The sequence below is a fragment of the Scyliorhinus torazame genome, chromosome 2 (assembly GCF_047496885.1).
Source record: "Scyliorhinus torazame isolate Kashiwa2021f chromosome 2, sScyTor2.1, whole genome shotgun sequence".
Lineage (NCBI taxonomy): Eukaryota > Metazoa > Chordata > Chondrichthyes > Carcharhiniformes > Scyliorhinidae > Scyliorhinus > Scyliorhinus torazame.
This window is the reverse complement of record NC_092708.1, coordinates 187,739,378-187,764,861: the sequence shown is the minus strand read 5'-3', so window position 1 is coordinate 187,764,861 and position 25,484 is coordinate 187,739,378. Positions and strand designations below refer to the sequence as shown.

The following is a 25,484-nucleotide window of genomic DNA, read 5'->3' as shown; positions in this document are numbered from 1 at the left end:
TATCGTCGATTCTGAGAGGTCATGGTGTTCTTAGTGTACTTGTGTTACTGTATGTCCCTGGTTTGACACTATTTTTCAATCAACCGATGTCCAGGTTGAGTTGACCAACAGCAGGAGCAGAAGTACAGGCAAGTTACCTCTGAAACTTGGCCAGCCCACCAGGTCAGGACAGGGCGGCATAGTGGTTAGCATTGTTGCTTCACAGCTCCAGGATCCCAGGTTCGATTCCTGGCTTGGGTCACTGTCTGTGCGGAGTCTGTACGTTCTCCCTGTGACTGTGTGGGTTTCATCCGGGTGCTCCGGTTTCCTCCCACAGTCCAAAGATTGCAGGTTAGGTGGATAGGCCATGCTAAATTGCCCTTAGTGTCCAAAAATGTTAGGTGTGGTTAATGGGATAGGATGGAGGTGTGGGCTTCGGTAGGGAGCTCTTTCCAAGGGCCGGTGCAGACTCGATGGGCCAAATGACCTCCTTCTGCACTGTAAATTCTATGATAGTTAAAGGAGGCGGAAAGGGTTAAAACTGGGCATTTTTATAAGCTTTACACCTTATCCCTGTTTGACATTTGATTATTTTATTGCAATGTCTGTAGAAACAAACATATTTTCAGCCCAAAATGAAATTTTAAGTACTCAAGTCCTGAAACTTAAACCCCCCCCCCCCCCCTCAAATGATATATTTACATGCAGCACTACTGCTTGGAAAACTTAGTAAGTATTTAAGGAGGCCCTAAGATCTGATGTTAAATTCTTTACAACTTTGGTAGAATAAAAGGTGGTGGTATTGGGTGCTCAAACCTTGAAATGAGACCTTGCGAGATAAAGCCAGTTACTTCAACTGTAGTTTCAGACTTGCTGCATGCAAATAAATTTAAAGCAGCGATTTGAAAAGCCCAAATTGATTTTGAACAAGATATTAACCTGTGACTCTAACTCTGTAATTCTCCAAACTCCCTTTCACCTTTTTTTAAAAACCTCTGTGCATTTAATGGTGCTGTAACACATCATGCATTACAAAGTTTGCAGAGATAATGATTCATAATAAAGTCATAGATATGATTGTCCCAATCGTGTGTCTGAACTCTGTCAATCAAATGAGCATAGACTAGATATTTTTTCATTTTTTAAAATAACGTAAAGGGCCAAATTTCAAACATCACCAGCGAAACCACACCATTTTCCCCTCCATTTCTAATACTGCTACTTTAAATGATAGCACCATAGGTACACTGACACAAAAGAACTGGAAGGGTTCCAAAAACTGAAGAGCTTGCATCCTTCGGATTTGAACATCTGACAAAATAACCACAAACCATTGGTAGATTGTTTACGTTGCTTGATTGTATTATCACTGCTGTTACCTCTCAACGTGTAACACAGTCTGTTGTGGGAGGGAAGATTTTGGTTTACTCAACTTGTTTTAAAGCAAAAAGTACTGTTTCCCAGCCCTGCCTCATGAACACAGGCAACATTTCTTTCAATATTTCTCAATCGAAAGAATTTCTCCATCAAAGATGTGCACATTAGGTGGATTGGCCATGGTAAATTGCCCCTTAGTGTCCAAAGATGTGTAGGTTAGACAGGTTACAGGGATAGGGCGGGGGAGTGGGTCTAGGTAGGGTGCACTTCCGGAGGGTCAGTGAAGACTTGATGGGCCGAATGGCCTCCTTCTGCCCTGTAAAAATTCTATTGATTGCATTTTCCATACCCTTAGTGCAGAATAAAGCACACAAAAAAACCTGTAATGTGAGGAATGTTAATAAACTTGCAACACTCTAGAACTTGTGACCCCTCTCGGATGTTGTTAGGAATGTATTTTGCTTCAATATATAGTCAAAAGCTGTATATCATAGTTATATAGCTTATAAAGTCAAAAGCTGCGGTCCTCTGTATTAATAATGAATTCAAAGGTTTTGTCAAAGCCACTTGCAGGGTTAATGAAGTGTTACAAGAATTCACAACAAATACTGTGATTATATATGAATAGTCTGTTACAGCTCAGCTTTCCAGCTCTCTTCCTTCCCTTGCACCCTCACTTTTCCTAATCTGTGCTATTCCATGGCCTTTGCCCACTTTCAGTTCTAACTCCCAGCAAGGTGTCTCGAGGCCTGCTCCGTATGTCTGGAGTCTGCACATAAGGCATCCATGTTGTGGTTAGCAAGGCATAAAAAGGGAACTGAATCTCCAGATAAGATGATAAAGCCATTCTAAATGCAAACAATGGGTGATCTGGCCTGAAAACAGGCTGCACACAACCCCAATCTCAACTTCTGCGCAGCCTTCCAATTTAAAAAGACAGAAATAATCTAAAAATAAAACTTGTATCACCGTAACAGAAATTAGTTTGCATAAAATCGTTTCTCTTAATATGTCTTGATCTCAAGGAGGCGGATGGACACCCAGACCCAAGGCTCAGCAGAATGGCTGACTGGAAATGGCCAACATGTTTCTCAGGGAGGCTGCAGTGTATGACCAACACCCAGCCTTTCCCTCAGAGGTCTGCACAGACAGTACTTAAGATAGGAGGACCAGTTGGCCCACAGCAGGCCCTTGCCAAGACCAAGATGCCTCAGAAGAAGGATCACCGCACGAAGAACATCTCAGAATAAGTATTCATGACTTGCACTCAGGAAAATCATAATAAAGACACATTTAGGGTGTCAGTGAGGAAAGGGTAGCCTCAATGGTACTGGCACCCACAATTTATGGAGCCATCCAAAAAGCTATCCTTGATTGGCTCCCGCATCGGTCTGCATGTAGACCTGGTCTGGCAGAAGAACAAAGGACAATACAGCACAGGAACAGGACCTTCGGCCCTCCAAGCCTGCGCCAACCATGGTACCTACCTCAACTAAAACCGTATGCACTTACGGAGTCTGTATCCTTCCACCCCACCTATTCATATATTTGTCTAGATGCCCCTTAAGTGCTGCGACAGTACCTGCTCCCACCTCCCGAGGCAGCACGTTCCATATATTTACCATCCTCTGTGCAAAAACCTTGCCTCGCACATCTGTTCGAAACTTTTCCCTATGTCCCGTAGTACTTGACTGTCCTACCCTAGGAAAGAGCACCTGACTATCCACTCTGTCCATGCCACTCATAATCTTGTAGACCTCTCTATCAGGTCACCTCTCACCTCCGTCGTTCCAGTGAGAACAACCAAGTTTATCTAACCTCTCCTCATAGCTAATGCCCTCCATACCAGGCAACATCCTTAGGGGAGGAAATCTGCCACCTTTTATCAAGTCTTGCCTACATGACTCCAGATTTGCAACAATGTAGTTGTTCAATTGTACAACACCACCCCTTGAAGGTATGGGTATCATGAGATTTGGGCCTTGTCTTACCAAATGCCTTCCTCCAGGTGAGAGGCAGGAACACAGTCTGCTGTTTCTATTACACAAGGTGATTGAGTAAGTGGGCATGGGAATATCGGCATTCAGTCCCATATCTTCTGCCTGTACCTCCGCACTTTGGTTTGCAGTAGGGTCCCCATAATCTCATGTTTGGAAGGAGGCTCCTGTGGAAAACTGCAACTGTATTAGCTGTTCCAGCCTCACCTGTGCTGTTTCAAGGCTTATTTGGTGAGTCCGACTCTGGGTTTAATGCCTCAGAAACTGAGCAAAAATAAATTCAATTCGCCTGGGTCTCTCTGCTGGGGAAAGTGATTAATAAGGCAAACAGGATTCTGGGTTTTATAAATAGAGAGACGTAGACTACAAAAGGAAGGAAATTATGGTTACTCTTAATAAATCACTGGTTCAGCCTCAACTGGAGTATTGCGTCCAATTCTGGGCGCCACACTTTCGGAAGGAGGTGAAGGCTTTTGAAGAGGATGCTGAAAAGATTTAGGAGAATGGATTCGGGCATGAGGAACTTCAGTTACTTGGATAGATTGGAGAGGATGAGATTGTTCTCCTTAAGAGAAAGCTGAGAGATTTTGATAGAGATATTCAAAATCATGATGGGGCTGTACAGAGTAGAGAGAAACAGCTCCCACTGATTGAAGGATATAGAACCAGAGGCCACCAGTTAAGGTGAATGACAAAATAACCAATATCGACATGAGGACAAACATTTTTACACAGCAAGTGGCTAGAATCTGGAATGCTCTTCCAAAGAATGTGGAGCCAGATTCAATCCTAGCTTTCAAATGAGAGTTGGATAATTATCTGAAGAGGAAAAAAAAGGAGGACAAAAATCTAGCTCGGCACTTCAGTGCAGCCCTGTCAGTGGTGCCATTTTTCTTTGAGTATGTAGATGTGCATGGGTGTACTGGTGTTTGTGTGGCACACATGTTCAAGGAGGTGCATGTACACAGTGATAGAGGGTGGGATGCACCCTCTATGAGAGGGGAGGCTTATTTGACATCTTCTCTGAATATTCTTCTGTTTTGTGCCTTCCGATGATGAACAAGGTACAATTCCACCTCCCTAGTGAAATTAGTTAATGAGTCACATTGTACAAGGCTGTAATTGAATTGAGGGGGTCATGATGATGTGAGTCACACCAGGTAAGACATGGAGTAAACTCCAGTTGAAGCATGTTGAATCTGTCTGTCCTACAAATGCTCTCGGAATTCAGTGCGAGTTTGGATGTATTTTTTAAAAAACTATCCCCTTTCTCCGAGCCAATTCCCCATACCCTCAGAGACCATCCTCCCCCACCCTCTGGGACTGTCTGTACCTCTAGGATCCTTTCCAAGTGCCCGTTTTAGTGTTCACGTCTAGATAATGTGGAGACATCACAGCCAAACGCGACCCTTTCCTCGCCCATTATCCACACATTGCAATTTCCAGTAGGGGGTCAAGATTTATGATCCTTTAACAGAATGCTGAGTCATCCATTGCTGAGACTGGACGAGAGCACCATGCCGCAAGGAAGTACCACAACTGGCTCAGTGAGGGAGACTCTGAAGGTCATTTAATTTCTAGGCAGCAACCACAGGTGGATACATACTCCTATACATCGTCCTTCAAGAAATTTTATTGATAAATGGCTATTACAGAGCCTCCTGGTAACCACTGGTTCCGCTCTCATACATGATAACTGTACCAAACCTCCATACACAATGTTTATAGAACAAAGTCTATTCTCCTCTCCTTTTCAGTAGGTGGCAACTGTCTGGGTCGAGACAGCCTGGTCTTCTTGCAGATGCAAAGAGCCGAGCGAGATATTCTGATTCCCCTTCAGATGGCGTCCACAGGTAGTTTTGGATTGGGTGTAGGAACCTGGCCTGGCTGTTCCTTGAGCTAACATCGGGAAGGAGGGGAGTGATACTGAGACCGACTGAAGCACCCCCTTTGTCATCCTGGATCAACTTAGCAGCTTCCAGACACAGGTTTATCACCGGAAGCATTGGGGATGGGTGGGATTCAAATTCTGAAGGGGAGTGGTCTGGTGATAAGACTTGTTCCCAAATCTCAACACAAAATCCCACAAAAGCCTAGGCCACAAAACTAATGATCCCAAAAGCAGGTGTGCATTAATTCAACATTGTTCGACGTTATCGTGGTCACCATGATCTCTTATCTCACTTTATCATCACTTCCTCTCCTCCTTCACTCGCTAAACATTCTCCCATTTTATCCAAGTCGGGTTTGTTGCTTGTTATGCATATCTCGCAATACGGACGTGGGTGTGTCTGGAGTTCCCGGTAAAATCAAGAACGGCCATCCCTATTTCCATATTGCTGCAGTGTTGGTCACTGCAATGAGGGAATGGTTCAGCTCATGCAAAGGTTCTGCTGTGAAGACTTCTGATGATGAGAGGTCACCCATTTGACGTTAGCTTCATGGTTTAAAGAGTGGGGGAGGAGCCGAGTAGCTAAAATCCGCAGTAATTCCTGTTTCAGAGGAAGAGAAGGATACAAGCCTGGCTTGTTGGAATAATCATTGCCATGTCCTACCGACAGGGCTCCCTCTGCCACAGCTCCCACTCAGCCCGGGCTGGCTGACTGGGGTCGGTCTAGCTTTTCTTGCTGACAGTGATCCAAGCCTCCTCTTTCGGGGTGGTTACCAGGTCATACTTCATCTCCACCACCTGGTCTGCCACAGGATGCAGGCTCAGCTTCCTGATCAATGTGCTCAGCATGATTGTAGCCACAGTGTAAGCGAACCTATTGGGAAAAGAAACACGGACAGCTGAGACCGGGAGCGAGGGGGTACAGCAACATTAAAAAACTAACTGAGCCCTTGTGCTGTCCATATTACTGACCAAAACTTTTCCTAGATGCAGCTGGTTTCCCCTCGTCACATCACTGGTAATTGGGAGAGAATAGCCCCCAAAACCAAGCGACAGAAGTAGACCAATCAAGCAGACATACTCCATGGGAGTCTCGATGAATTGCACCAACCCAGCGCGGCATCACCTGAGCTAGGGTGCGAATGAAATAGAGGGAAATAACATTTTAAAGTAGTGAAGCATGTCATCCTGCCCAAATGGTCCATGCTGGTAATTATGCTCCACACTAGCCTCCACCCACCCTCTTCTCATGTGCTTATTCAGATTCCCTTAAATACACCTATGTCATTCAACCTAACAATTCCATGTGGTGACTGGTTGCTTTTGAAACAATTCATTTGTGTCAATGCAAATGTCAATGGTTTTTGACTCATCCAGCAATATTTTTACTTTGCTAGGAATTTTTCACAGTGGGGTAGTAGCACTTCGAGGGATTAAAGAGGGTTTTTACAGAATTCCAGAGAGGAGCAGAGAAAACTTGCAGTGGCCCACTGCCATTCTGCACCTGTAAATGAGTTTCCCAGCACTCATGTGCCCTTCAGTACACATACTCCACAGACAGCCCAGCCGCTGAACAGCAGTCAGCTATTTATTAAGGAGGGCATCACAGTCAAACGTGAACCAGTCCTTGGCCAAACCTTGGTGGCCATTACTTGATTGTTCCAATGCACAAAGGTGGAAGTTGATGAGCAGGCTTTAAATCTTCAAGACCATAGCACCTGGATGCACATTTCCCCTCTCAAAAACAAATTGAGAGAGGCTCCCACTAAAATAAATCTAAAAACAGACAGTTCTCAGACACAGTTTGACAGGAAATCTCAGAAAAATCAAAATCTTTCATAAGGAACCTGGACAAACTCTCAGCCCAACACAGAATATTGGAGGGGGAGAATGGTTACACGGAAATCTTTCTTACTATTTTAATCATACAAAACAGGACTAGTCCATTCGGCATTAAGCCTGCTCCGCCATTCCATATGATTATAGCTGACCTGACTGCGGCCTTAACGTCATTTTCCTGTCTGTCCCCATAATCCTCGACACCCTTTTCGATCGAAGATAGAACATAGAACAATACAGCGCAGTACAGGCCCTTCGGCCCACGATGTTGCACCGAAACAAAAACCATCTAACCTACACTATGCCATTATCATCCATATGTTTATCCAATAAACTTTTAAATGCCCTCAATGTTGGCGAGTTCACTACTGTAGCAGGTAGGGCATTCCACGGCCTCACTACTCTTTGCGTCAAGAACCTACCTCTGACCTCTGTCCTATATCTATTACCCCTCAGTTTAAAGTTATGTCCCCTCGTGCCAGCCATTTCCATCCGCGGGAGAAGGCTCTCACTGTCCACCCTATCCAACCCCCTGATCATTTTGTATGCCTCTATTAAGTCTCCTCTTAACCTTCTTCTCTCCAACGAAAACAACCTCAAGTCCATCAGCCTTTCCTCATAAGATTTTCCCTCCATACCAGGCAACATCCTGGTAAATCTCCTCTGCACCCGCTCCAAAGCCTCCACGTCCTTCCTATAATGCGGTGACCAGAACTGTACGCAATACTCCAAATGCGGCCGTACCAGAGTTCTGTACAGCTGCAACATGACCTCCCGACTCCGGAACTCAATCCCTCTACCAATAAAGTCCAACACTCCATAGGCCTTCTTCACAACCCTATCAACCTGGGTGGCAACTTTCAGGGATCTATGTACATGGACACCTAGATCCCTCTGCTCATCCACACTTTCAAGAACTTTACCATTAGCCAAATATTCCGCATTCCTGTTATTCCTTCCAAAGTGAATCACCTCACACTTCTCTACATTAAACTCCATTTGCCACCTCTCAGCCCAGCTCTGCAGCTTATCTATATCCCTCTGTAACCTGCTACATCCTTCCACACTATCGACAACACCACCGACTTTAGTATCGTCTGCAAATTTACTCACCCACCCTTCTGCGCCTTCCTCTAGGTCATTGATAAAAATGACAAACAGCAACGGCCCCAGAACAGATCCTTGTGGTACGCCACTTGTGACTGTACTCCATTCTGAACATTTCCCATCAACCACCACCCTCTGTCTTCTTTCAGCTAGCCAATTTCTGATCCACATCTCTATATCACCCTCAATCCCCAGCCTCCGTATTTTCTGCAATAGCCTACCGTGGGGAACCTTATCAAACGCTTTGCTGAAATCCATATACACCACATCAACTGCTCTACCCTCATCTACCTGTTCAGTCACCTTCTCAAAGAACTCAATAAGGTTTGTGAGGCATGACCTACCCTTCACAAAGCCATGCTGACTATCCCTGATCATATTATTCCTATCTAGATGATTATAAATCTTGTCTCTTATAATCCCCTCCAAGACTTTACCCACTACAGACGTGAGGCTCACCGATCTATAGTTGCCGGGGTTGTCTCTGCTCCCCTTTTTGAACAAAGGGACCACATTTGCTGTCCTCTAGTCCTCTGGCACTATTCATGTAGCCAATGATGACATAAAAATCAAAGCCAAAGGTCCAGCAATCTCTTCCCTGGCCTCCCAGAGAATCCTAGGATAAATCCCTTCAGGTCCCGGGGACTTATCTATTTTCAGCCTGTCCAGAATTGCCAACACCTCTTCCCTACGTACCTCAATGCCATCTATTCTATTAGCCTGGGGCTCAGCATTCTCCTCCACAACATTATCTTTTTCCTGAGTGAATACTGACGAAAAATATTCATTTAGTATCTCGCCTATCTCTTCAGACTCCACACACAATTTCCCATCCCTGTCCTTGACTGGTCCTACTCTTTCCCTAGTCATTCGCTTATTCCTGACATACCTATAGAAAGCTTTTGGGTTTTCCTTGATCCTTCCTGCCAAATACTTCTCATGTCCCCTCCTTGCTCGTCTTAGCTCTCTCTTTAGATCCTTCCTCGCTACCTTGTAACTATCCATCGCCCCAACTGAAACTTCACACCTCATCTTCACATAGGCCTCCTTCTTCCTCTTAACAAGAGATTCCACTTCCTTGGTAAACCACGGTTCCCTCGCTCGACGCCTTCCTCCCTGCCTGACCGGTACATACTTATCAAGAACACGCAGTAGCTGATCCTTGAACAAGCCCCACTTATCCAGTGTGCCCAACACTTGCAGTCTACTTCTCCACCTTATCCCCCCCAAGTCACGTCTAATGGCATCATAATTGCCCTTCCCCCAGCTATAACTCTTGCCCTGCGGTGTATACTTATCCCTTTCCATCATTAACGTAAACGTCACCGAATTGTGGTCACTGTCCCCAAAGTGCTCTCCTACCTCCAAATCCAACACCTGGCCTGGTTCATTACCCAAAACCAAATCCAACGTGGCCTCGCCTCTTGTTGGCCTGTCAACATATTGTTTCAGGAAACCCTCCTGCACACACTGTACAAAAAACGACCCATCTATTGTACTCGAACTATATATTTTCCAGTCAATATTTGGAAAGTTAAAGTCTCCCATAATAACTACCCTGTTACTTTCGCTCTTTTCCAGAATCATCTTCGCCATCCTTTCCTCTACATCCCTAGAACTATTAGGAGGCCTATAAAAAACTCCCAACAGGGTGACCTCTCCTTTCCTGTTTCTAACTTCAGCCCATACTACCCCGGAAGAAGAGTCCCCATCTAGCATCCTCTCCGCCACCGTAATACTGCTCTTGACTAGCAGCGCCACACCTTACCCTCTTTTGCCTCCTTCTCGGAGTTTACTAAAACACCTAAACCCCGGAACCTGCAACATCCATTCCTGTCCCTGCTCTATCCATGTCTCTGAAATGGCCACAACATCGAAGTCCCAGGTACCAACCCATGCTGCCAGTTCCCCTACCTTGTTTCGTATACTCCTGGCATTGAAGTAGACACACTTCAAACCACCTACCTGAACACTGGCCCCCTCCTGCGACGTCAAATCTGTGCTCCTGACCTCTATACTCTCATTCTCCCTTACCCTAAAACTACAATCCAGGTTCCCATGCCCCTGCTGCATTAGTTTAAACTTTGATCCATGTCTCTGGTTTAAACTGGTTGGATCTATCTAACTCAGCCTTCAATATATTCAATGACCCAGCTACCGCTGCTCTCTTGGGAGAGAATGCTACGGCCTAATGATCCCGAGAGAAGAAATTCCTCCTCCTCTCCAACTTAAATGGGAGACCCCTTATTTTTAAATTATGCCCCTTAGTTCTAAATTCCCTCACAAGAGGGACATCCTCCCAGCATCTATCCTGTCAAGCACCCATGGGATCTTACATGTTTTACCTCAGCTCCGGGCATTCCTGGTTTCCGGAAAACCCCAGCAATGTAAACTGCTTCCTAGCAGCTTCATCATTGAACCTTTCGGGATCAAACCTGCAGGACAAGGAGACAAGTGTCTCAGTTAAAACAGATCTCCTGTCAGAATAATGTACATTACCGTCACTGGGATACTGTTTGGCACAAAACTGGATGCTTCTAGACGCAGGTTTGTAACTGAAGGTAGAAGATGGAGACACATACAGACACATTCAGCATTCTTTTGTACAACTTGCACTAAATGTGGAAGGTAGCCATGCAGTTTAACATACTGCAAATGCATTCAGCTGGATCTTCACCAATAAAACAACAGAAGTGGGATAGCGAGCAGGGTGTTTGAGATTTAAAAAGTCAGAACAATGCATTTGAGGATAGTGACAATTCTCAACATAAAAGCCCCATCAAAGGCCATGGCCACAACACCAATTGTTCAGAAAGTGAGTGTGCAGGTCACAGCAGGCCAGGTAGTAATGTCCTGTTACTCTCGTGCCCAAAGCCAGTATAGACGGAATGTGTTTTGGTTAGCTAGTGTGAACGAGTTTAACTTAACACTTTACACAGGGACAGCAGGAGATCATTCAATCCTTGAACTTGCTCTGTCATTCGATTGGATTATGCCTGATCGCTACCTCAATTCCATTCACCCTCCTTTGATCCATGTCCCTGGGTACCCATACCCAATAAAAATCTACTACTTGCAGTGGTGAAAACTCCATTTGTTTCCATTATCATAGATACATAGATCGGAGCAGGAGGAGGCCTTTTGGCCCTTCGAGCCTGCTCCGCCATTCATCACGATCATAGCTGATCATCCAACTCAATAGCCTAATCCTGCTTTCTCCCCATAGCCTTTGATCCCATTCTCCCCAAGTGCAAGATCTAGCCGCCTCTTGAATATATTCAAAGTTTTAGCATCAACTACTTCCTGTGGTAATGAATTCCACAGGCTCACCACTCACTGTGAAGAAATGTCTCCTTATATCTGTCCGAAATGGTTTACCCTGAATCCTCAAGACTGTGACCCTGGTTCTGGACACACCTATCATTGGTAACATCTTCCCTGCATCTACCCTGGTCCTGTTAGAATTTTATAAGTCTCTATGAGATCCCCCCTCATTCTTCTGAACTCCAGCGACAACAATCCCAACCTAGTCAATCTCTCCTTATATGACAGTCCCGCCATCCCTGGAATCAGTCTGGTAAACTTTCACTGCACTCCCTCGAGAGCAAGAACATCCTTCCTCAGAGAAGGAGACCAAAATGGCACACAATACTCCAGGTGTGGCCTCACCAAGGTCATGTATAATTGCAGCAACACAGCCCTGCTTCTATACTCGAAATCTCTCGCAATGAAGGCCAACATACCATTAGCCTTCTTTACCGCCTGCTGCACCTGCACACTTACCTTCAGTGACTGAAGGTTATCCTTTTGGGGAAAGGAATTCCAGGTTACTTGTGTGAAGAAGTGCCTCCTGCTTTCCCTCCTGAGTGACCTAGCTCTAATTTTATGTCCCCCTTGTTCCTCCAATAGGTGAAATGGATTCTGTATAACCACCCTGTCCAAACCTTTTAACATTTTAAACACTATTAGATTACCCTTTAATATCCCATACTCTTGGGAAAACAGATTAAAATTATGCAAAATTGATGTAATGATTTAATCAGTGGTTTGTTCGTACAGAACTTGAATATTGCTGAAAAGAGAGATAAATTGTCAACATTTTTTTCGTTCTGCGCTCATCAAACCAAATGCAAGAATGCCAAATTTCAAATGATCGCAATTTATACTGCAGGAGAAAAGGATGATGATTGGTTGGCAAGTTATCTCTGATATTCTGAGTGTTGCCACGGAGAAAGCACCAGGAAACTACAGGCTCCCCAAGCTCCTGGGTAATTAAAAAAAGGCGCACGTCTTGAATATATTTCTTTTGTTTGCAGAGAAGGGATTTTTGTGTGTCAATTTATGTCGCTTCCAGCAAGCATAAATGAGCCACGTAATGATTCGACTGATCATCTGAAATTAATTGTTAGTGTAGCTATTCGTGCACTCAGGATTGTTCAGCAAGTGTTGCCTAATCACAGAATCACATCAAACAGTAGACTTTTCGACATTTTTGCATTTGTCCTAATGAGTGCAAGACAAAACGCTTTGGCAATGTGTATCCCTTTTCAGCAATAGTAATTCAACACCCTAAGCCCAGTATCATTTTGATGACTTTGCACTGTATTCCGTCCCAAGATTCTTATATCAATACAGTAGCCAAAAGGGTTGTCACTAAGGCGCCATACAACTGAAGCATAACTGCAACACCTTTGTAATGCAACCTCCTTGAGATAAAGACAAACATTCCATTAGCCCATTTGATTACTTTTTGCAGTTTCCACTGGTTTTTAACGATTTGTGTATTGGGATCCCCCAATCTCTTTGTTCTTCCACAGTCTCTAGTTTCTAACCATTTAGAAAATAATCAAATTTATCTTCTTTGGGTCCAAAGTGGATGGTCTCAAACTTAAACCACATTGAACTCTGTTTGTAATGGTTTTCTTCACTCTCTTAGCCTATGTCTCTTTGCAGCTTAAGCCCAGTCTGCTCTACTTACTACCCCTCCCAGGGATAGCAAGTCTTTAGTGTGATCTTCAAACTTCGGTATATAATGCGCTATTCCTTCATTAATAGTCTGATTGGGCGGCACGGTAGCACAGTAGTTAGCTCTGTTGCTTCACAATGCCAGGCTCGCAGGTTCAATTCCCGTCTTGGGTCACTGTCTGTGCAGAGTCTGCATGTTCTCCCTGTGTCTGTGTGGGTTTCCTCCGGGTGCTCCGGTTTCCTCCCACAAATCCCGAAAGGCATGCTGTAAGTTAATTTGGACATTCTGAATTCTCCCTCAGTGAACCTGAACAGGCGCCGGAATGTGACGACTAGTGGCTTTTCACAGGAACTTCATGCAGTGTTAATGTAAGCTTACTTGTGACAATAAAGATTATTTAATAAATATGTTAAAAGTTGATCACCAGCACAAATCTTTGAGGAACACTACTTGTCACACCCTGCCAAAGTAAACATGTATCCTTTATCCTCAATCTCCGTCTTGTACATCCAAACCAATTTCCAACCCAAGTCAAATAGCTACACAATGGTTAGCACAGTTGCTTCACAGTGCCAGGGGCCGGGGTTTGATTCCCGGCTTGGGTCACTGTCTGTGCGGAGTCTGCTCCTTCTCCTCGTATCTGCGTGGGTTTCCTCCAGGTGCTCTGATTTCCTCCCAAAAGTCCTGAAAGACGTGCTTGAAAGGTAATTTGGACATTCTGAATTCTCCCTCAGTGTACCTGAACAGGTGCCGGAATGTGGCGACTGGGGGATATTCCCAGTAACTTAATTGCAGTGTTAATGTAAGCCTACTTGTGTCACTAATAAAGATTATTATTATTACTCTCTCATTGCGGCAGCAGGGTGGCACAGTGGTTAACACTGCTGCCTCACGGCGCCGAGGACCAAGGTTCAATCCTGGCCCCGAGTCACTGTCCATGTGGAGTTTCATAAGAATCATTGAATTTCCATTGCAGAAGGAGGCCATTCGGCCCATCCAGTCTGCACTGGCCCTTGGAAAGAGCACCCTACATAAGCCCATACCTCCATCCTATCCCCGTAATCTAGTAACCCCACCTAACATTTTGGATACTAAAGCAATTTAGCATGGCCAATCCACCTAACCTGCACATCTTTGGACTGTGGGAGGAAACCGGAGCATCCGGAGGGAACCCACATAGACATGGGGAAAACGTGCAGACTCCAGACAGACAGTGACCCAAGCCAGGAGTTTGCACATTCTCCCAGTGTCTGCAAAGGTCTCACCCCCACAACCCAAAGATGTGAAGGATGGTGAGTGGTCACACTAAATTGCCCCTTAATTAGAAAAAAATAAATTGGCTACATTATTACTCTCTCATTTTTGATAATGGAAGGAGCTTCACTCTGTATGCAACCATGTACTGTACCGGCCCTAGGAGTGTTTGACGGGGAGATTTATTCTGTATCTAACCCTTGATGCACCTGCCCTGGGACCGATTGCTGCTGACATAAGAACTAGGAACAGGAACATCTGGCCCCTCGAGCCTGCTCCGCCATTTAATGAGATCATGGCTGATCTTTGTAGACTCAGCTCCACTCTGACATGGAAGGAATTCAATTCCCTGATGTTGCAATCCATCATTTTTCTGAGGACAAAGAATCTCCCAACAATAGGTAAACAGGAACAAACAAGAGGTGAAGATACCTGTAAGGTAACTGCCAAGAGGTTTCATCTTGAAGCACGACACCCAGGGCGTAAATTACCAGAGTCTGAGGAAGAGAAGGAAAAGGGAATGTGAATGAGATAGTCGATGGGTCATAGAATTGCTTGAATGATTCCACTTGGGGTGAATGAAGTACCTTCCTTGGATATAGAAACATAGAAAATAGGAGCAGGAGGCCATTCGGCCCTTCGAACCTGCTCCACCATTCATTATGATCATGGCTGATCATCTAATTCAATAGTCTGATCCTGTTTTCCCCCATATCCTTTGATCCCCTTCGCTTTAAGTCCTATATCTAACTGTTTCTTGAAAACGTACAATATTTTGGCCTCAACTACTTCCTGTGGAAATGAATTCCACAGGCTCACCACTCCTGGGCGAAGACATTTCTCCTTGTCGCAGTCCTAAATGGTCTACCCTGTATCCTCAGACTGTGACCCCTGGTTCTGGACACTCCCCCCATCGGGAACATCGTTCCTGTATCTACCTTGATTCCAAGATGGTGCCTGAGCATGGCGACTTTCTGCTAGCCCTCTCATACAGATCCTCTTTTTACATCTCCTCTAACCGTACTAATCTATTAAAACTTCTTTTCATGTACAAATTATCTGTTTGAGCTGCACGCAGAAAAATACTTTTCACCGTACCTGGATACTCGTGACAATAAACAAATCCAATCCAATCTAGTCCTGTAGAATTTTATAGGTTTCTGTGAAGCCATCCCAAGAATCAGTCTGGTAACCCTTCGCTGCACTCCGTCTAGTGCATGAACATCCTTCCTCAGATAAGGAGCCAAAACTGCACTTAATATTCCATGTGTGGCTTCACCAAGGCTCTGTATAATTGCAAGGGATCCCTGCTTCTGTACTCAAATCTTCTCACAGTGAAGGCCAGCATACCATTTACCTTTTTACCTGCATGCTTAACTTCACTGATTGGCGTACGAGTACACTTGTTGCATATACCCCTCTCCTAATTTATGGCCATTCAGATAATAGTCTGCCTTCTTATTTTGCTACCAAAGTGGATGACCTCGCATTTATCCAAATTATACTGCATCTGCCATTCATTTGCGCACTCACTCAACTTATCCAAATCACACTGAAGGATCTCTGCATCCTCCTCATAGCTCACCCTCCCACCCAACCCCCTGTCAACTCTACTAGTTACATCCTCAAAGAATTCCAATAGATTTGTCAAGCATGCTGACTCTGCCCAATCCTGCCACTGTTTTCTAAGTGTTCAGCTATAAAATCTTTGATAATGGATTCTAAAGTTTTCCTAACTAACATTATCAGGTTTTCTGGTCCATAATCCACTGTTTTCTCTCCACCTACCTTTTTAACAATGGGGTTACATTAGCTACCCTCCAATCTGTAGGAACTGTTCCAGAGTCTATGGAATCCTGGAAGATGCCCACCAATGCATCCACTATTTCTAGATCCACTTCCTTAAGAACTCTGGGATGTAGAATAATTTAAGGATGTGGAGATGCCAGCGTTGGACTGGGGTGGGAACAGTAAGAAGTCTTACAACACCAGGTTAAAGTCCAACAGGTTTGTTTGGAATCACTAGCTTTTGGAGCGTAGCTCCTTCATCAGGTGATCACCTGAAGGAGCAGTGCTCCAAAAGCTAGTGACTCCAAATAAACCTGTTGGACTTTAACCTGGTGTTGTAAGACTTCTTACTGTGTAGATTATCAGGCCCTGGGGATTTATCAGCTTTCAATCCCATCAATTTCCCCAACACCATTTCTCTACTAATATTGATCACCTTCAGTTCCTCCCTCACACTAAACCCTGCATTCCTCAACATTTCTGGTATCTGCTTTGAAAGAGTCATCCAGACTCGAAACATTAGCTCCCTTTTCTTTCCACAGATGCTGTCAGACCTGCTAAGATTGTCCAGTATGTTCTGGTTTTTTTCAGATTCCAGCATCTGCAGTAATTTGCTTTTATTTTCTGGTATCTGATATGTGTCCTCATTCGTGAAGACAGAACCAAAGTATGTATTCAGTTGCTCAGCCATTTCTTTGTCCCCTATAATACATGGCCCTGTTTCTGACTGTAAGGGGCCTACATTTATCTTCACCAATCTTTTCTCTTGGACAACCAGGACTACTGATTCCAGCTCACAATGAAATGATCCCACAAGTGAGGTATGGAAAGATGAGCATTGTCTCAATTGTACCTGAAGCGACAACTGTCAATGCACAGGGAGTGATAATCAATGCATAAAAAGCAAGAGACCGAGCAGACCTGCTGCAGTCCCAGATCTCCTGTCTCACCTCCTTTGGGATGATATGATGGTCGACACTCCCTTCCAGCTCCTGAAGTTGCGCTGCAACCGGGGTGAGCTTTGCTGTTCGGACGGTCTCGTTCAGAACCTGCTGACAGTACCTGTGGGGGGGGGGGGGGGGGAAGAACAAGATTGGCTAAAGCTGCAGGAGACTACCCAATGTAAATGTAAACCAGCACAGCACAGGAGAGATCCCAGGTTTAATGTCTGGTGTGTGATCTTGGGCTAGGAAAGCGAATAGAGAAATAACCTGCGGTTCCTGCTCCTGATTGCTGTCCAGTGACTCCATGGGTTAGAGAGAGAGGGGGGGGAAGCTGACAAGGGATTCGGTTTCCAATCACTGTCTAGTAACTGCTGCTTGAATGTTGGGCGAGGTCAGCTGTGATGTCCCCAGGAGGCAAACAGCCATCTGGCATTCACTGTTAGCACACATAAGTGGAGAGGTCTACAGCACCACGCACTGTATTCCCAGCTGTGCTCAACTTTCTCAGCACAGACCAGAGACTGGGTCCGGAAGTTCCTTGTTCTGTTTAGATTATTATTAAACAAGATGGTGCCTTTACCAACCGAGCTCCAGATTCAGAATTTGTTGAGGAACAGTGTGCGTGTGTCCTGGGGACACAGTGAGAGTTCTTGCAGCGCACTGCGCTCCACAATTAGAAACACTGTCTCTTCTCTGCTGGTACATCACCTTAACTAGGGCCTTTGCAAAAACCATGCCTCACCTGAGTTCCTGCAGCTTCTCAAAAGTGAGTGAGTTCCTTCCCAGAACCAGGTTTACTTCTCGGTAAAGCTTCTCCTGCACTGACCGTGAGGTGGCCAAAAAGTATGTGGCCCAAATGCACACTGGAAAAGAGAAATCACAGTCAAATGTGATCATTTAAGACAATAGATAACTATACAGAACAGTAAGGAACGTTTTTTACACAGAGGATAGTGGGTGCCTAAAACTCGCTGCTGGAGGTGGTGGTGGAAGCAGGTATGAAAGTACCTTTTAAGGGTCGATTGACAAATACATGAATAGAATGGGAATAGAGGGATATGGGCGCAGCAGCAGAGCGGTGAGAGGGCAACTGCGCAACAGCGGAGAGGTGAGAGGGCAACTGCGCAGCAGTGGAGCGGCGAGAGGGCAACTGTGCAGCAGCGGAGCGGTGAGAGGTCAACTGATCAGCAGCGGAGCGGTGAGAGGGCAACTGTGCAACAGCAGAGCGGTGAGAGGGTAACTGCGCAGCTGCGGAGCGGTGAGAGGGCAACTGTGCAACAGCAGAGCGGTGAGAGGGTAACTGCGCAGCAGCGGAGCGGTGAGGGGGCAACTGCGCAGCAGTGGAGCGGCGAGAGGGCAACTGCACAGTAGCGGAGCGGTGAGAGGGCAACTGCACAGTAGCGGAGCGGTGAGATGTCAACTGTGCAACAGCAGAGCGGCGAGAGGGCAACTGCGCAACAGCAGAGCGGTGAGAGGGTAACTGCGCAGCAGCGGAGCGGTGAGGGGGCAACTGCGCAGCAGTGGAGCGGCGAGAGGGCAACTGCACAGTAGCGGAGCGGTGAGAGGGCAACTGCACAGTAGCGGAGCGGTGAGATGTCAACTGTGCAACAGCAGAGCGGCGAGAGGGCAACTGCGCAGCAGTGGAGCGGCGAGAGGGCAACTGCACAGTAGCGGAGCGGTGAGAGGGCAACTGTGCAGCAGTGGAGCGGAGAGAGGGCAACTGCACAGCAGCAGAGCGGTGAGAGGGCAACTGCACAGCAGCGGAGCGGTGAGAGGGCAACTGCACAGCAGCAGAGCGGTAAGAGGGCAACTGCACAGCAGTGGAGCGGTGAGAGGGCAACTGCACAGCAGCAGAGCGGTGAGAGGGCAACTGCACAGCAGTGGAGCAGTGAGAGTGCAACAGCGCAGCAGTGGAGCGGTGAGAGGTCAACTGCACAGCAGTGGAGCGGTGAGAGGGCAACTGTGCAACAGCAGGACGGTGAGAGGGCAACTGTGCAACAGCAGAGCGGTGAGAGGGCAACTGTGCAACAGCAGAGCGGTGAGCTGGCAACTGCACAGCAGTGGAACGGTGAGAGTGGAACTGTGCAGCAGTGGAGCGGTGAGAGGGCAACTGCGCAGCTGCAGAGCGGTGAGAGGGCAACTGCACAGTAGAGGGGCAGTGAGAGGGCAACTGCTCAGCAGCGGAGGGCTGAGGGGGCAACTGTGCAGCAGCGGAGCGGTGAGAGGGCAACTGCGCAGCAGCGGAGGGCTGAGGGGGCAACTGTGCAGCAGCGGAGCGGCGAGAGGGCAACTGCGCAGCAGCGGAGCGGTGAGAGGGCAACTGTGCAGCAGTGGAGCGGTGAGAGGGCAACTGCGCAGCAGCGGAGCGGTGAGAGGGCAACTGCGCAGCAGCGGAGCGGTGAGAGGGCAACTGCGCAGCAGCGGAGCGGTGAGAGGGCAACTGCGCAGCAGCGGAGCGGTGAGAGGGCAACTGCGCAGCAGCGGAGCGGTGAGAGGGCAACTGTGCAGCAGCGGAGCGGTGAGAGGGCAACTGTGCAGCAGTGGAGCAGTGAGAGGGCAACTACGCATCAGTGGAGCGGTGAGAGGGCAACTGCGCAGCAGCGGAGCTGCGAGAAGGAATCTGCACAGCAGTGGAGCGGTGAGAGGGCAACTGTGCAGCAGCAGAGCGATGAGAGGGCAACTGTGCAGCAGCAGAGCGGTGAGAGGGCAACTGTGTAGCAGCGGTCACACCCCCATATCCCCCCCCCATATCATCCCCGTCCATATCATTGCCCCCATATCATCCGCCCATATCATCTCCCTCCATATCACCCCCCCATATCATCTCCCTCCATATCACCCCCCCATATCATCTCCCCCATCCCATCCCCCCATATCATCCCCCTCCATATCACCCCCCCATCCCATCCCCCATATCATCCCCCTCCATATCACCCCCCCATATCATCCCTCCATGTCTCCCCCTCCCCCCAAATCATCCCACCCCCTGTCCCACAAAAAAAACGAGAAAAAAAAACTGTGTAGAAGCGGAGCAGTGAGAGGGCAACTGTGCAGTAGCGGAGCAGTGAGGGGGCAACTGTGCAGCAGCGGAGCGGTGAGGGGCCAACTGCGCAGCAGCGGAGCGGTGAGAGGGCAATTACGCAGCAGTGGAGCGGTGAGAGGGCAACTGCATAGCAGCGGAGCGGTGAGAGGGCAACAGAGCAGCAGCGGAGCGGCAAGAGGACAACTGCGCAGCAGCGGAGCGGCGAGAGGACAACTGTGCAGCAGCGGAGCGGTGAGAGGGCAACTGCGCAGCAGTGGAGCGGTGAGAGGGCAACTGTGCAGCAGCGGAGCGGTGAGAGGGCAACTGTGCAGCAGCGGAGCAGTGAGGGGCCAACTGCGCAGCAGCGGAGCGGTGAGAGGGCAACTACGCAGCAGTGGAGCGGTGAGAGGGCAACTGCATAGCAGCGGAGCGGTGAGAGGGCAACAGAGCAGCAGCGGAGCGGCAAGAGGACAACTGCGCAGCAGCGGAGCGGTGAGGGAGAAACTGTGCAGCAGCGGAGCGGTGAGAGGGCAACTGTGCAGCAGCGGAACGGTGAGAGGGCAACTGTGCAGCAGCGGAACGGTGAGAGGGCAACTGTGCAGCAGCAGAACGGTGAGAGGGCAACTGTGCAGCAGCGGAACGGTGAGAGGGCAACTGTGCAGCAGCGGAACGGTGAGAGAGAAACTGCGCAGCAGCGGAACGGTGAGAGGGCAACTGTGCAGCAGCGGAATGGTGAGAGGGCAACTGCGCAGCAGCAGAACGGTAAGAGGGCAACTGTGCAGCAGCGGAACGGTGAGAGGGCAACTGCGCAGCAGCGGAATGGTGAGAGGGCAACTGCGCAGCAGCAGAACGGTGAGAGGGCAACTATACAGTGAGAGAGCCATACAGTCTGGAATCCTCCTCATCAACCATATTCGGACTTAAGGAAGTCAATCTTACTTAGCTTGCGAGGTATAGCCAATAATAATAACCACAATAATAACATAATACTAAGAGAGAGGTGTGGATATCTGGGCAGGCCTAAGCTCTGCAATTCTCCCCTTAATTCTCTCCACTTTTAAGATGTGTTGCAAATCCTGCCTCTTTGATCATCTTTTGGCCACATGTTTGGTTATCTTTCTTTGGTTGTGGCCAGTGTGGGCTGAATGATTGGCAGCTGGACTTGGGTCACAGTGTCGGGGTGGACGAAGCAAGGATCCTTGGTTGTGAAGCAGTGGATGGCAGGCGCCTGGTGGGAGAGAGAAGTGTGAGACGCTGAAGAAGGGAGCTTGGGAAAATATACCAAAGAGGAGCTTGTGGTGACAGAGGAAGGCGAGGGGCTGGGGGATGGTGGGAACAGATTGAAGGAAGGAACGGAGCATCCTGTGTGATGCTCATTGTCATGGGCTTGTGAGTGTTGCTATGCAGTCAGTATTTCTGTGTTTGTAATAACCAAGTCACGACTTTTCACTGACTGTCTAAAGTTTAATGATAGCTAAAGAGGATTTCAGAACCTACGACAACTAAACTGCAGCCTTAGTACAAACCAAGTTTATGCAGGCTCCAGTGTTAAGGATCAGCTTCCCTTCAGGGAGAGAGTGCCTCACTGACTGACTTGCAAGGTTAAAATAAGAGTACACATATATTATCAAAATAGCAACATTACTGTAAAGGGCTTTGGGACATTTAACACATTAATCGTGCTATATAATGGAAATCGTGATTTTATTTTATTTACAGATTAACAACTGGGGACAAGTAATTGTAACTCCCACTGCTTTGGTGTTTAGAATGAGCTGTACTTACGATTTGCTGTGATCACACACCCAGCCAGTGAGAAGATCATACTGTCCTCCAGAACCTGGCAAAACAAAGATTTGCACCAGAATCCTCACATAGAAATCAGGCTTCAGCTGGTAGGAAAGACTTTCCTGGCTCAGGGACTTGGATGCAGCAAACAGAATATTGGGAGACAGCAATCAGAGGCAGTGGCCTTGCATGTACAGGAGTCCAGGACTCAGCTGGTACAACAGTTGCCTCATTCCAGGAGAGGAGCTTGTAATCTAGGCTACATTCAAGACTTCAGGATGCAGGCCCTTGCCTATTATAACCCCCGCACAAGGATAGGACATGGTTCTGTGCCTGTGATTCTCCACACTGTGATGTTTGATAACATTCCTGTGAAGCATCTTGAGATGTTTTACTGTGTTGAAGGTTATACACATGCAAGTTGTTGTTGTTATACCATGGCCACAATTGGATCTTTGAAAGTGCTTGCCCGCCGGGTGGAGGATCACATACACCTCCCAAAGTTTGAGACACCAATCTCAAAAGGAAATATGAGGGAAGGTGACCAAAGCCATGGGGCGAAATTCTCTGGAAACGACGCGATGTCCGCCGACTGGCGCCCAAAACGGCGCACATCAGTCGGGCATCGCGCCACCCCAAAGGTGCAGAATGCTCCGCATCTTTGGGGGCTGAGCCCCAACCTTAAGGGGCTAGGTTGGCGCCGGACGAATTTCCGCCCCGCCAGCTGGCGGAAAAGGCCTTTGGTGCCCACGCGGAAATGACATCTCCGGGCGGCGCATGCGTGGGAGCGTTAGCGGCCGCTCACGGCATCCCCGCGCATGTACCGTGGAGGGAGTCTCTTCTGCCTCCGCCATGGTGGACACCGTGGCGGAGGCAAAAGGGAAAGAGTGCCCCCACGGCACAGGCCCGCCCGCGGATCTGTGGGCCCCGATCACGGGCCAGGCCACCGTGGGGGCACCCCCCGGGGCCAGATCGCCCCGCGCCCCCCTGGAGCCCGCCAGCGCCTCCTTGTCCCGCCGGTAAGGTAGGTGGTTTAATCTACGCCGGCGGGACAGGCATTTTAGCGGCGGGACTTCGGCCCATCCGGGCCGGAGAATCGCGCGGGGGGGGGGGGGGGGGCCGCCAACCGGCGTGGCACGATTCCCGCCCTCGCCGAATATCCGGTGCCGGAGACTTCGGCAACCGGCAGAGACGGGATTCACACCAGCCCCCGGCGATTCTCCGACCCGGCGGGGGGTCGGAGAATCTCGCCCATGATCTCAAGAAACGTGTTAGAGGAGGAGAGAGCTAAAGAGGAAATTCCAAAGCTTGGGGTGCAGATTAAAATCATGGTTGAGCAAGAGGCTAGAATTGGGGGAATGTGGAGATCTTGAAAAGTTATGACGCTGGAGGATGTTACAGAGCTGGGGGGAGGGCGAGGACATGAGAGAGAGAGCATGTCCTTAATTCCCCCCTCCCCCACCCAGTTTCAGGAGCACATTTTGGGCTATTTGTGGCCTGTGGGCCAATGTGACCCATCAAGGTTCTGAGTGCGGCCCACAAGGCATTTTAAAAAATTTGTTTTATTCATTTACGGGATGTGGGTGTCATTGGTTAGGCCAACATTTATTGCCCATCTCTAGTTGCCCTTCACAAGGTGGTGGTGAGTTGCCTTCTTGAACCGCTGCAGTCCTTGAGGTGCAGGTAAACCCACTGTGCTGTTGGGGAGGGAGTTACAGGGTTTTGCCCAGCGACAATTAGGGAACACCTTTCCACATCAGGGTGGTGAGTGACTTGGAGGGGAACCTCCAGGTAGTGGGGGTTCCCAGGTGTCCTCTGCTCTTGTCGTTCTAGATGTAGTGGTTGCTGGTTTGGAAGGTGCTGTCCAAGGAAGCTTGGTGAGTTACTGCAGTGCATCGCCCCGGCGACAGTGAAGGAACAGCGATATATTTCCAAGTCAGATTGCTGAGTGACTTGGAGCGGAACCTCCAGGTGGTGGGGTTCCCACGTGTCTGCTGCTTTTGCCTGCTGATCACATGCAGGGTTGCCAGATTTCACTGGTTTTCGTCCAAGTCCTTGACTAACGTGATATGCATGCAAAGCAAGTGAAGTGAGGTGCATGCTGATTGCTAACAACATTGACTGTGAGGAACTGTGTGCTCCCTCTGGGTCCAATCATCGCATAAATCTTTTTAGTGTTGCCATTTAAAGTTGACGATACCTCTATTAATATATAATTAAGCATTTTCTATAACTCATGATTTTTTTGGCCATGTATTAAACGTATTTAATCTTATTCATGGGGTCAGGTTCATGAACAAGCCTGATTACAATCTGTGGCCCACTGTGATGAAGGAGGGCCTCTCATTCGCCTAGGCTGCCCATCACTACAGTAGCACATTTAGTTTTTCCAATTAAGGGGCAATTTAGCGTGGCCAATCCACCTACCCTGCACATCTTTGGGTTGTGGTGGTGAGACCCACACAGACACGGAGAGAATGCCAACGCCACACGGACAGTGACCCAGAGCAGGGATCGAACCCGGGTCCCCAGCGCCGTGAGGCAGCAGTTCAAACTACCGCGCCACCGTGCTGCCCCAGTAGCCCATTTACAGCCCAGCTACAGTCACACACTCTCACAACCCAGCCACCTGTACCTGTTTCTCACTGAGGTCACCCTGAAGTAAGGAGTCCATGAACACTTCCCGACTGTTGCTTTGCTCCTTGCGCTCCTTCGCCACTCTCCTCAGCGTGGCTTCCATTTCTCCGAGGGCTGGGGAGAGAACCGAGTTTGGAAAATAATTTGAACAAGTCCAAAGAAAATAAAATCCACACCGACCTGAATTTGGGCAATTTCCAATTTCAAGTTGTGGGAATGGAACATTAAACTGAATTGTAAAGATGCGAAGGTTCAAGAAAGTAAAAGAGAAGTCAGGTTGTTTTTCCACACAAGAAATGCGTAGAACACCAAACGGGCTCCCAATATCATTGTGGTTCTGTTAGTGTTTCACAGGAGTTTAGAGATTTAAATTTGCAAAACATCTCTAAGAAACTGTCAGATGGTCAAACCCAATGGATTTACGAATCCTTTAAGGAACAAAATCTGCCACCCTTACATGGTTTGACCTGTGCATGTCTTCAGCCCAACATCAATAAGCTCGACTCTTTAAAAACATTTTTTTTTAAAAGAGTACCCAATTATTTTTTTCCAATTAAGCGGCAATTTAGCGTGGCCAGTCCACCTACCCTGCACATCTTTGGGTTGTGGGGGCGAAACCCACGCAGACACGGGGAGATCACAAGGTCGATTCTTAACTACCCTCTAACCTGGTTCAAAAGGTCACTCCGCTGCTCGAGATGTGCAATAAATTTGAATTTTGCTGGTACCCCTGAGAATGAAGCAAAATATTTCAAAGGTTCAGACTGATGGAAACATTCTGCCCAGAATCACTTAAAATAGAACTGGTGTAGCTGGAGCAGAAGATTCTGTAGGTACCGTTCTGGAGGAATTAATTCAATGACCTCCCTGATTTAAAATTATCGTAAGAGCTGTA

At 47.7% G+C, this 25,484-nt stretch overlaps 1 protein-coding gene across 2 annotated transcripts in view; it reads right to left on the bottom strand.

The window, feature by feature from the left end:
- Positions 1-4,966: 4,966 nt before the first annotated feature.
- Positions 4,967-25,484, bottom strand: part of cyp20a1 (cytochrome P450, family 20, subfamily A, polypeptide 1) — a 75,237-nt gene continuing 54,719 nt past the window's right edge. For both annotated transcript variants that reach the window (XM_072481326.1, XM_072481335.1), the window contains 7 exons: positions 24,588-24,703; positions 21,950-22,004; positions 17,885-18,005; positions 17,149-17,260; positions 14,843-14,907; positions 10,536-10,625; positions 4,967-6,118 (listed from right to left, as the gene is read on the bottom strand). In XM_072481326.1, the coding sequence (XP_072337427.1) occupies positions 5,968-6,118; positions 10,536-10,625; positions 14,843-14,907; positions 17,149-17,260; positions 17,885-18,005; positions 21,950-22,004; positions 24,588-24,703 (710 nt within the window). In that variant the 3' untranslated portion in view covers positions 4,967-5,967. The remainder of the gene's footprint in view (positions 6,119-10,535; positions 10,626-14,842; positions 14,908-17,148; positions 17,261-17,884; positions 18,006-21,949; positions 22,005-24,587; positions 24,704-25,484) is intronic.